The following is a 12,152-nucleotide window of genomic DNA, read 5'->3' as shown; positions in this document are numbered from 1 at the left end:
GCTATTACTAACACTGTCTAGTATACTGTCCTTGATTTAAAATATATTGACTTTAATAGGACATCAGAATTAATTGGAGCCTTTAAAATGCATTCCTTTCCAATTCATGCTTTTAAATGTACATGATAGAATATTTAAACAGATGGGTTGATGCAGCTCTCAGATGTATTATGGAGTGGGTACAGATCTTGATAGAAAGGGATACACTGACAAAATGTCTAATGTTACAGATGCTGCTGATGTGAGAAATGGACAAGCAGATACAGTATAAATTTTGTAGGGGGAACAAATGGGGCACATCAGCGAAAATGACCCTGGTTCTAGCTACTGCTACAGCAGCAATTATAACAGTACCAAGAAGAAATGTTAGTAAACTGGTACTGTTTTCTTCTGAATTTCATAACTTTGCTTTATTTTATATTTGTGCTTCAGACTTTATATCCTACTTGGAACACATCTAGAGCCTGTTTACTGCATTTCCTGTGTTGCACTTAATTTAAAATAGTTTTTTTCTCTAAAAACTGCATTTTACCTGATTTTGGCCTAGCACTCAAGTGTGGGGTCATTTATTGCACTGTTGTGATTATTTTGCTGCTTGTGTATCTCTGCTACCTTTAAACTACAACAAAAAGAAAAAAAAAAAAAAAATCTTGCTTTTTCCCCACTTTCTGAAAGTTGAGAAAGTTCAGTTACAGATTTGCTGTTCTGAACTGTTTGGAAGTTTCTAGAAGGCCAGTGCTTGCTTGGGCTAAAGGGAAGTCTCTGTGTTCACCAGTGGGAGTGGTTAACACTGAACAGCCTGCCTGTCCCTGGAGGAGTGGTTACTACCTAGAAGCTGTAGTTTTATTGGCCATTTTGGGTCAATTCTAAACTCCTTGATCTCTCTTAAAACGCTACAACTCTCTTTTTGCACAGTTTTGCACACTGAGCAGTGTCAGGCAGCCCCGCCTAAACAGGTTTAAACTATTCCAGGCTCCACAAAGTCTGCTCTTCACTTTTTCCCTTAGAACTGTTCAAACTCTCAAAGTAATCACTCTATTCTCTTTCTAAAGCCCTGCACTTGCTCAGCTCTTATAAGGAAACACTAACTAACTAAAGCACTACACCCTCCTTGACTTCTCATAAGTATTAGGCTCCAGATTGGTCCTTCCTGATCAAGTGAAAAAATCTGATCAATGAAAAAACAGTTCCCTATACTAATCTGGTATGTCCAAGGGTCAGTTTCAAGGTTACTCTCCAGTCCAGCTGGTGAATCTGGGAATTTTGAGGCAATGTTACAATTGCCTTATGTACACAGACAACCCTCTCCTCCTTCCAACAAACTCTAATACATGTGAGAGATGCAGTTACACAGCCAAACTGGAGGCAGAGCTCTCTCAACCCAAGACTGGCACAGTCAGTCAGGAGGAAAAGATAACCACCTGCACCACAAATCCAGTCTCACACATACCTATTGCATCTGCATACCCAACACATAAACACACAAAAACATACTCGGAGGCTCTAAATAAAAATCTGCCTAAACAACAAAGACCTCCTAAGCAGATATCCAAGCAACAGCCACCCCTCAACAATACCCACAAATCACATATCTCACAAAGTCAGTGTGCCTCACAGTCACAGCCCTTAAGGCCAAACAACACACCAAATACACTTGTTATAGGGGACTTTATTGTCCGACACACTGACGTCCCGCTCACCAGACTGAACAAGGAGAATGTCACTGTAAGCTGCCTGTCGGGTGCCAGGATCCGCCACATAACGCAAGCATTCAGGTCACTCCAAAGCAAGTACAAGTATGACTCTGTCATTGTCCATGCTGGTGTGAATGACCTGAAATGTACCTCCCTGGACTACATGAAAAGAGACACAGAGGAGCTCTCTGACCATGTAGCCCAGGCTGGTATGACCCTGACCTTGAGTAGCATCTTGCCCTCACCAAGAATGATGCCACAGTATAAAGACAAAATGATCAATTTCAACAATTGGCTGAAGTATTGGTGTCATTCAAAGGGGATCCAGTGTCTGTCAGCCTGGGATGACATGCTCGACAAGCCACGTTGCTTCGCTAGGGACTGCTTGCACCTGTCACCCTTAGGCTTTCGTATACTGGCCAAGGCTCTTGCCACCCCCATAGTGCCTTTTTTAGGCAAGGCTCAAAGGACAAACCCACCTCCATAGACAACCCAAGGATAAAAAATGTAAAGGTAATGCTACAAAATGCCAGAAGTCTAAACCTCAAGATGCACGCACTCGAGGCTCTCCTCAGTATGGAGAAAATCGATGTCTGTGCAGTAACAGAAACCTGGTTCAAGGCTCCTGAGAGCACCCCAGCACTACCAGGTTATAACTCATACCATGCGTTTCGGCCCCAAAACTCTGACCAAAGCACAAAATTCATCAAAAATACCTACACCTCCAGGTTAGTGACACTGCACGAAGCATCGGAAACCATCCATGTGCAACTAACAGCGGGCAAAACTGCCTTTCAGTTTGCAGCGTGCTACAGAACACCCTCCCTATTACAGGAACCCCACTTGGCATTCCTGGGAACACTGGAGAATATGAAGGTCTCTCCAAACACTCTGTTATTGGGTGACTTCAACTACCCAAGCATTGACTGGGAAAACTACTCAAGCCCAAACACCCTCACCCAACGGTTCCTTGAATTTATAAACTCTAACGCAATGGAACAATTGGTCACCACTCCCACAAGAGGGAACAACATATTGGACCTGGTCATCACCAACATGGGGACTCTGTTCCACACCAGAGGTAAACCCCTCATTGGTAAGATCAGACCATAAACAAATTTCCCTGGACATCCATATCCCGTCCCCACCCCCAGCCAAGGAAATCACTGTAAAGAATTTCTCAAAAGCCAACTTTGCACTTCTCAAGACTGAGGTGGAATCCTTCAAAGCCCCTGGGCCACAGGATAATACAGCCCTATCCGCAGAATCCTTTACAAATGCATTCTATGAGCACCTGCAGGAATGTATGGATCGGGCTATCCCAAATAAAACCAAGACTCACTCCTCCAAAAACAGGAGACCGGTCTGGTGGACCCCGGCCATAAATAAGGTATACAACAGAAGGAGGAAGCTACTACATGACTGAGCAAAATCCCAAAAAGGGAAGGCATCTCTGATCAGTATTAGCAAGAAACTTCGATCCCTCATAAAATCATCAAAGGCCAGCTTTGAAAGAAAAATTGCCCTAGACACTAAAGATGATCACAAGGCCTTCTTTAGTTATATCAGGAACATGGGTGGAAACTCCCAGATATGCTCTGAATTGTTGCATAACGGTACAAAATATACCAAACCTACAGACATAGCCAACATCCTGGCAGACAGATTCAGCGCAAACTCCCCCCCCCTTCCCCCACAAAGGAGCAAATGCCTATCCCAACTGAATGTAACCTCCCTGACATCACAGATGCACAGGTGAAAGCTGCCCTCTCCAAAGCAAAAACACAGCATCTATGGGACCGGACGGTGTCCCAGGTTGTCTTACACGAGCTCCAAGAAGAACTGAACCCTCACATTAAGTCACTGTTCAAATTTAGCCTTACTACAGGATATGTACCCAAAGAATGGCATACAGCTACAGTGGTCCCACTCCACAAAGGTGGTGCCACAACGGATCCCGGAAACTATCGCCCCATAAGCCTGACTAGTCTGGTCTGTAAAGCTATGGAGCTTATTATCATGGAACTCGTAAACAAAGACATTGGGAGCCTCCAGACACTGGACCCTACCCAATTCGGCTTTAAGGGCAGATCTTGCCTCTTAAACCTAGTTGATTTCTTTGAAACAGTTACCAAAGCCATAGATGAGGGCAAGGTAGTCCACACAGCCTACCTGGACCTCGCAAAAGCCTTCGACACAATACCCCACTCGGGCATCATAAATAAGCTTACCAGCTTAAATATCAACCCCTATATCACAAGATGGGTTGCAAACTGGCTCAGAGATAGAACCCACATGGTCAGAATCACAGGTGCCATGTCCGAATCCAAACCAGTTACAAGTGGCGTCCCACAGGACTTAGTTCTGGGACCTCTCTTGTTCAGTATATACTTCTCTGAGGTTCAGGCTAACACGGGGGGATTATGGCTGACAAAGTTCGCAGATGACTGCAAACTGGGGGCCATAATCGAATCTCCAGCTGACACAAGCATCCTCCAAAAGGGTCTCACAGAGACGGATGGTTGATGCCAGAGCCACGGCCTCAAGCTAAATGCTAAAAAGTACATAGTCATCCCCTTTGGGAAAAACAAAGTGCCCACAAATTATCACATAGGTGGTAATCCATTAAGTACGGAAGAAGTAAGTAGAGATTTGGGGACCAACGTAGATAGTAATCTCTCCTTTGATAATCACGTCGCCAAAGTGGTTAGAAAGACCTTCTATATAGCCCACCTTATCACAAAAGGGTTCGCATCTAGATCGAGAGGTCATTGTGTCCCACTACTCGTTACTCATCAGGCCCATAATTGAATACAATGCCCCTTTTGGGATGTACCTTACACGACACCTGCAGCTACTGGAGAGACCCCAAACGTACCTCACCAAGAGGATCATGGGCTACAAACAGATGTCCTATGCAGCTCAACTAAAGAAACTCCAGCTCTACTCAGTTGTTTACCGCCTACTCAGAGGCGATCTATGCCTGACGTACAAAGCCATGTCAAACCCAGAATTAATGGACATGCTCCACCTCAAAAAATCCAAGTCCCTTAGAGCTACACGCTCAAGGGACCTAAACCTCAGCACAAAAATAAATAGGACATGCTAGAGGGACAGATTCATTTCCCCAAGGCTCCCTTCACTCTGGAATAGAATCCCAATTCATGTTAGACATAGCCACTCGCTGACCCTCTTCAAGCAAAATCTGGACGCATGGATGAGAAATCGCAAATTCACCCCTGGGATCTCTTCTGTGTCCCTGCTAGACAGAGGCACAGTAAACTAATCTTAAAGGGTACCTTCTGTGACCTACTTTACAGAGGTACAGTAGGCTAATCTAATAGGGAGGCAGAAGCCAAATACACTCTGGCTAGGCTTATAAATGCCCTAGGGCAGATAGCCTAGTATCTACCTATGAACCTATGAACCTATTACTTTAATTGTGAGACAAAAGTTCATGGCCCCACTTCTCGGTATTACTGAACATGTCAGATATGTTTCAATACAGAGCCACATGTGGCTTTGCATCATTATTGTGCATTTACACAAATGTGTGTGGCTATTTGTGGACAACCACTTGTACTTGGTAGCATTATAGAACTAGAAAGGCCAATCAGATGTGAGTGGAAAGTATAATTACTCAGCTGGCAATAGTATCAGCCCTAAGAACTGTAAAATAGGTGCAGGTATAAATAATAAGAAAAACTGTAACTCAGATACAAAGTATTTTTTTTTCTAAGATCCTAACAACTCTGAGACATCATTTTGCCTATGGCACTGAAACATGTTTTGTATCTCTATAATACTATTCTACTTTCTGTCAAAAAGTTTTTGTAATGGACTAATTGTGCAACTTTATTTTACATTTTTAACAAATATAGCAGAAAAAGCCTGTATATTCTTTACATTAGTGTCATAATTCTGAGGCATAGAGCCCGAGTGACACGGGATTAAGTACTGAACTTAGGGTTAGTAGGACATGGATAGAGAGAAGTAGCTTTGAGTAGCCAATACTAGTTTACTAAACTCACTGGAATGGAGTGATGAAATGCTGGTAGAGGGGCACATACTGGTTGAAACCAGGAAGTCATACACCATATCAAGGCAATCATATACATACAGAGGGCTGCAGCTGGAAATAAAGGCATGCTTGAAAGCATACCATGTAGTATACATAAATACATTGTTAGCAATCATTGCAAACTATAGCCTAGACTAGTTAGGTTAGGTGGCATTAGACATGGAAGAGTAACCTTTGCTATCCATGACAGTGAACAGCACCCATCTTGTGCCTCCCACTGCCAAAGGAAAGTTATGAAGAAAAAAATAGTCAGTTATGGTGTGTGGGGTGGCTAAATGGTTAGACACATAGTTGGGGAGAGCTATTATGTGTGTTTCCTCCTACCAACCAATGTATAACACTTCTGGACAAAATTATTTTTTAAGCATCTGTTCCTGCTTATATTTTAGTCAGCAGTTAAGTAAACGCTAAAGACAGTGCTTATTTATTTGCCCAAAACTGGTTCAGTCAATGCCACTAGTGAGCTCTTAAGTTCCATAAAACCCCAATTCATTTAAGGTTATTTGTCAATTATTATTCATTGTGTGTCTACTTTGTGGACACAGATATTAAACAACAGTCAGTCTTGCACACAAAATGTGTAAGTCGACATTAAAGGTTCACAGACATGTCCAGTGAAAATCTTGACAAACTTAAAACGTGAATTCTAATATCCTGCATGCTGTATACAAGAAATGGAATAAAAAGTACATTTCTGTAACTTTGCCTGAAATATTTGAGTGGACAAATGTCCATATAGACACAACACGCATGAAGTCACTTGTAGACCCAGATAGATGTGACACTGTCACAGTCTGTTAATTATTCCACTGGATTAATTAAACTGTCTCCTCCTAAAAAGGGTGTGACTAAATCCACTATGTTGGACCCCAATGAAAGTTTAATATATATCCTTAGAACTCAAAACAAGCAGTGGTTATGATCAGAGATGTTTGATTTGAAGATTCTTCAAAATTACTCAGAGAAGCAACACTTTGACAAAAAGTTGAATTAAGAAATGTGTAAGAACTTTCTGTTAGTGATAAAGCCCCCTGCATCCTATAGAGATGGAGACCATTGCAGCCTCCCCTTTAATACAACAAACTCCAAGGTAATCACACCTTTGAGAAAACAGAACCTTATTTTCAATGATGTTCCATTTGGCTGAGTACTCTTCAGCCAAATAGTCTTGTGTGAGTAAGTTGTCAGTAAGTCAACCAATATCTATTGTGCTCCAAACCAGGCAGAATGATTTTGTCTTTGTCCTAAGGTCACCTACAGTTTATGTGAGGATTAGTACCATGGAAGAATAAAGAAGGAATCTGGAACTGGTTCTGACAACTGAGCATGTGAGAGTGCTGATAGAAGAAGACATATAGTCTACTGAGTCAATCCAAGTGTTGCAACTAACCTTCAATCAGCTGCCCCTGCCCTCAACATATCCTAACCTTTCATTGTGCTGTTCAAAGAGCTTTTAATACCTCTAATAACAAGTAGTATTCCACAGCCTTAGGCAGTGCATTTTAGGATACTACCACCCTTGCTGTGAAATAATACTTTCTTATCTAGCCTGAAACATCCCCTTCTGTTTCTGCTGATATCCACGTTTGCTTATTTTATAGTACTTTAACTATGCCTCCAACTTACCCATTTAATGTGATGCATACAAACCACAGCCTGTTCTCTGCTTTCTAATGTATACGTATTTGATTTTTAAGTCTTTTCATCTACCTCAAGAATTCCATTTTCTGACCACTTTAGTAACTCTGTATCTCACACTTTGCACCAACATATATACCTAAATTCTGAATGGCTTCTTCAGCTGTGGGCAGTAGTCAAGACTGGCCTTGTGCAGTGGAAGAAGGGCTTCATTATTTCTCAAATCCCCCCTCCCCCCATGTACTATATACCACAGTATTTGTTGCATCTGCCAGAGATGGTGCTTGCTGAGGTGGATGTTAAGGATCTATGGCTTATAAAAAAGAACAGGGGAACTTCCATGTTGCTCTCACCAAATTTCCCTAGTTAGTATGAATTCCATCTTGGGTGTTCCATGAAAAAGGCCATTGCTTTGGTGGTATTAACCTGATCACCAAAAGGTAAATAAAGTAAATAAATTCATCACTGTCTTGCCATATTGCATGGCTTTATTCTGCTTATGAGTTATTACTGGACCCACATGAATTTCATCCTTTGTTATGACTGGATCACCAGATAAAACTGCATTTTCCATGTATTTCCCCTTTAAACTACACAATCTTGTACTTTTAAATTAAATCCCAGCTGTCACATATGTTAACACTGCAAACCACCGCTGGTTTCTCTGTGTGCCACATGGCTTCCTGCCATTTCAGACTACCACTCTAGCATACAAGTTGAAATTGTTTTCTAAACTTATTGTGATACCGGACATAATGTTATTATATAAAACTGGTCGCGACAATGAATTCAGTAACAACTCCATTCCTTGCTCACATTTTCCTGACAAATCCCCCTGACAAACTCAGTCAGCTTCTGTTTGAATGCCAGCTTATAAGACTCCAAAGAAACAAATTGCAGCCAAGGACAGGACCTCAAACGGAAACAGTTCTCTTTATTGGATACAACCACAATAAACGTTTATTGTGGCTGTATCCAATAAAGAGAACTGTCTCCATTTGAGGTCCTGTCCTTGGCTGCAATTTGTTTATTTGGAGTCTTATTGTGTGATTCTGGCTTCCTAGTTGTGATGAATGTCAGCTTATAGTTCACTACACCATTCTGGGCCCCATCCCAAAACCATTTATTTTGTTTTCCTGACAGTCTCCTATAATGTACAGTATTAAGGTTCTATATTAGAAGAATGAAAGGACTAAACATCGAACAGCCTAAAGGCCAAAAATGCCGGACCTTGAACTCTTGAAAGAGGACTCCCCGCCAAATATATGTATATATATATATATATATATATATATATATATATATATATATATATATATATATATATATATATATATACCAACTGCGAGATCACACTACAGTGAGGAAAGGACAAATATTCTGATCTTCGCTGTGGTCCGGCATTTTTAGTCGTTAGGCTGTTCGATGTTTAGTCTTTTCATTCTTCTAATATGACCCCCCCCCTGTATTAAAGGCCTTACTTTAGCCCATAAACCCCTCAGCCACCTCACTTTCCTTGCCAACTGTTAAGTAAGTTGCACATCTAACTGAAATAAACTGGCAAGATATCTCCAGTGTGAATTCATGTTGACAGCCCTCAGGCACAGAATTGGCATTCGGGAACTCGATCAGACTTTTATGCAAGGTTTTTCTATGACATTTCCTGAAATGGGGAAACACAGAAAATTCAAAATCAGTCATGCATAAACATAACGTTTAACAGGTACCTATAGCAACACCAACAACAGCCATTTAAGGATATTATGCATTGGATTTATGATAACTCATAACCATTTATTTCTGTGTATAATGTCTCTCCACAGGATTTGTCCCAAAAAGCCAAAATTACTTTGCAAAGACGTATGCTGAGACCTGTCGAGATTCACTGACTGACTTTGAAAGAGGACAAAGACAATTTGCTGTTGAAAAAGAAGAGGTGAGTTAGAAGCATTTTAATTGAACACATCAAATATCTTTTCAGTTATTATTTTCAGAGTGATATTTAATGCTTGCACTGTCTTCTAAAGTAAGGCACTGACTAAAACAGCACAGCGTCTTGCAGGTATAACTACTAATGTCAAGTCACTTATTCACACACAATACAATCAGCAAAATATATTATGCCTAAGTTTTCCTGAGAAGGGATAACATACGTATTTCCGTTAGGGTTTGAGATCCTACACTGAATGCATCATAACAAGATCACATTCACAATCACACTACACTCCCCAAGTAAAATCAGCCTTGAAAGATAAGACAGAAGAACCCACCCCCAGCCATGGACAACCAGCATCAGACAACTGGCATAAAGCCCCTCCGTCTCCCGCGACTAGACCATAAATTACTCTAGTCAGAGCCCAAACAGTTATCCACTCAGTGCCACACTCAATCTCTGACTGAAATTGTATGAGTAAGCACTTCTACATTCTACAGTTACTCTCATTTCCTCAGTTAGAAGTCAGTCATACATGTGGTTACCAGCTTTACCAACTGATCTGAGACTCTTCCACACCCATATTCATGGATCACTTATGTTTGTTGAGCAAAATACAAAATGGTTCATTTTCTGTCAGTGTAAGAATTTTAGTTTCATTCATATTGGTTATCATAAACTACAATCTTGTTGCTGCCTTAGATAATAACATTTACAAAAATAATGTATTGTTTGTCGTAAAACCATGCTCAGAGTTTCATTGACACATATTTTCTTGCTTTCCTATAAACCTACACATTACTATTTCAGTATGTATGAAAATAGCATTTCTGTTTTTCATGTCTGATATATACATACATACATACATATATATATATATATATATATATATATATATATATATATATATATATATATATATATAAAATATATGTGTGCATGTGTTTCTCCTTCTTAAAGTCACATTCACTTTAGCTTATATAAAAACTTAATTTGTATACCACAGTACTAATTCACCACCATAACAGGTACAAGCAAGCAAAATCTGTGGGTAATGCTACTCAATCCTAGAAGTCTAAACCTCAAAATGCATTCACTAGAGGCACTCCTTAAAATGGAGAACACTGACATCTGTGCAGTGAGAGAGACCTGGTTCAAGGATCCAGAGAGCACCCCTGCATTACCAGGCTATAATTCATACCACACATTTTGGCCATCTAACTTGGACCGAAACAATAAAGGCGGAGGTGTGTCCATATTCATTAAGGATATCCAGACCTTCAGGCTAGTTGTTCATCATAATGTATCCGAGATTATCCAAGTGCAACTAACTCTGGGCAAGACCGCAATCCAAATTGTAATTTGCTACAGATCCCCCACCATGCCCCAGGATTCCCACTCCTCATTTCATGATACACTGGAAAATATTAGGGTAAAACCCAACACCCTAATAATGGGCGATTTCAACTACCCCACCATTAACTGGGAAAACTACTCATGTATCAACTCTTTTGCTCAACATTTGCTGGAATTCATACATTCCAACGCCTTGGATCAATTTATCCACACCCCCAACAGGGACAGCAATACCGTAGACCTGGTCCTTACCAACATGGACGACCGGTGTTCCACACCAGAGGTCAATTCCTTGTTGGTCAAATCTGACCACAAGCTAATCACATTAGTCATCCACATCCTGCCCCCACGTCCCATTACGGAAACCACCATAAAAAACTTTCTCCAAAGCCAACTTCTCGTTCTTAAGACATAAGTGCCAAACTTCAGGACACCCATGCAGACAGACAATAGAGGTGCAAATGCTGAAACCTACACAACTGCACTTTATAAGCACTTACACGAGTGCATGGATCATGCTATCCCTAACAGAACCAAGATGGTATCCTTGAAAAAAGGAAGCCAATCTGGTGGTCTCCTGCCATAAACAAACTGTACAACAGAAGAAAGAAACTGTTGCAAAAATGAGTAAAATCCCATGATTGGAGGAACTCCGTGGTCAGCCTCAGTAAGAAGCTGAGATCCCTCATAAAATCCTCCAAAGCTAGTTACGAAAACAAAATCGCCACTGATTCTAAAGACAACCACAAAGTATTCTATAGCTATGTCAAGAATCTCAATGGCAACACTCAGATCTGCTTTGAGTTATAGCACAATGGCACTAAATAAACAGGTGTGGATAAGTTGATCCAAGACATTACATTTTTCCAGATAAAAAGAGTTGGTTCATGAGTAGTTTTCCCAGTTAATGGTGGGGGTAGTTGAAATCACCTGTTAGGTTATTGGTTGTACCCTAATTTCCCTTGTGGCATGGTGGGGCAGTTTGGATTGTGGTCCTCAGATGCATTATGCTGAGCAACTAGTCTGGAGGTGTGGACATCCTTAATGAATATGGACACGCCTCTGCCTTTAGTGTTTTGGTCCAGGTTAGGTGGCCGAAAGGTGTGGTATGTATTTATAGTCTGGTAATGCAGGGGTGCTCTCTGGAGCCTTGAAGCAGGTCTCTGTCACTGCACAGATGTCAATTTTCTCCAATTTAAGGAGTGCCTCGAGTGAGTGCATTTTGAGGTTTAGGCTTCTAGCATTGAGTAGAATTACCTTCAGATTTTGCTTGCTTGTACCATTTACTGTGGAGAACCATACATTTTTCTACTCCCCAATGACCCTACTCTAGGAATCAGAGGATTGGAAATATGTGTCTCAGGAAGTCCCAAGGGCCTTTCCAGACACACATGGTGGAGGCTCAGGGGTGGGGGGGGGCTCTAATGGAAGATGCCAACCATGAGGCAGA

The 12,152-nt window shown here is 41.1% G+C and overlaps 1 protein-coding gene across 1 annotated transcript in view; it reads left to right on the top strand.

Annotated features, from left to right (window-relative positions):
• FAM166B (family with sequence similarity 166 member B) overlaps positions 1-12,152 on the top strand; it is a 241,483-nt gene that overhangs the window by 39,981 nt on the left and 189,350 nt on the right. Inside the window, exon 3 of the mRNA XM_044087149.1 lies at positions 9,237-9,349. Within this exon, the coding sequence (XP_043943084.1) occupies positions 9,237-9,349 (113 nt within the window). The remainder of the gene's footprint in view (positions 1-9,236; positions 9,350-12,152) is intronic.

Source organism: Protopterus annectens, chromosome 1.part1 (assembly GCF_019279795.1).
Source record: "Protopterus annectens isolate FY-2018-M chromosome 1.part1, PAN1.0, whole genome shotgun sequence".
In the NCBI taxonomy this organism is placed as follows: Eukaryota; Metazoa; Chordata; order Ceratodontiformes; family Protopteridae; genus Protopterus; species Protopterus annectens.
Note: the sequence above shows the minus strand (reverse complement) of the source record. Positions and strands in the feature narration are given on the sequence as shown.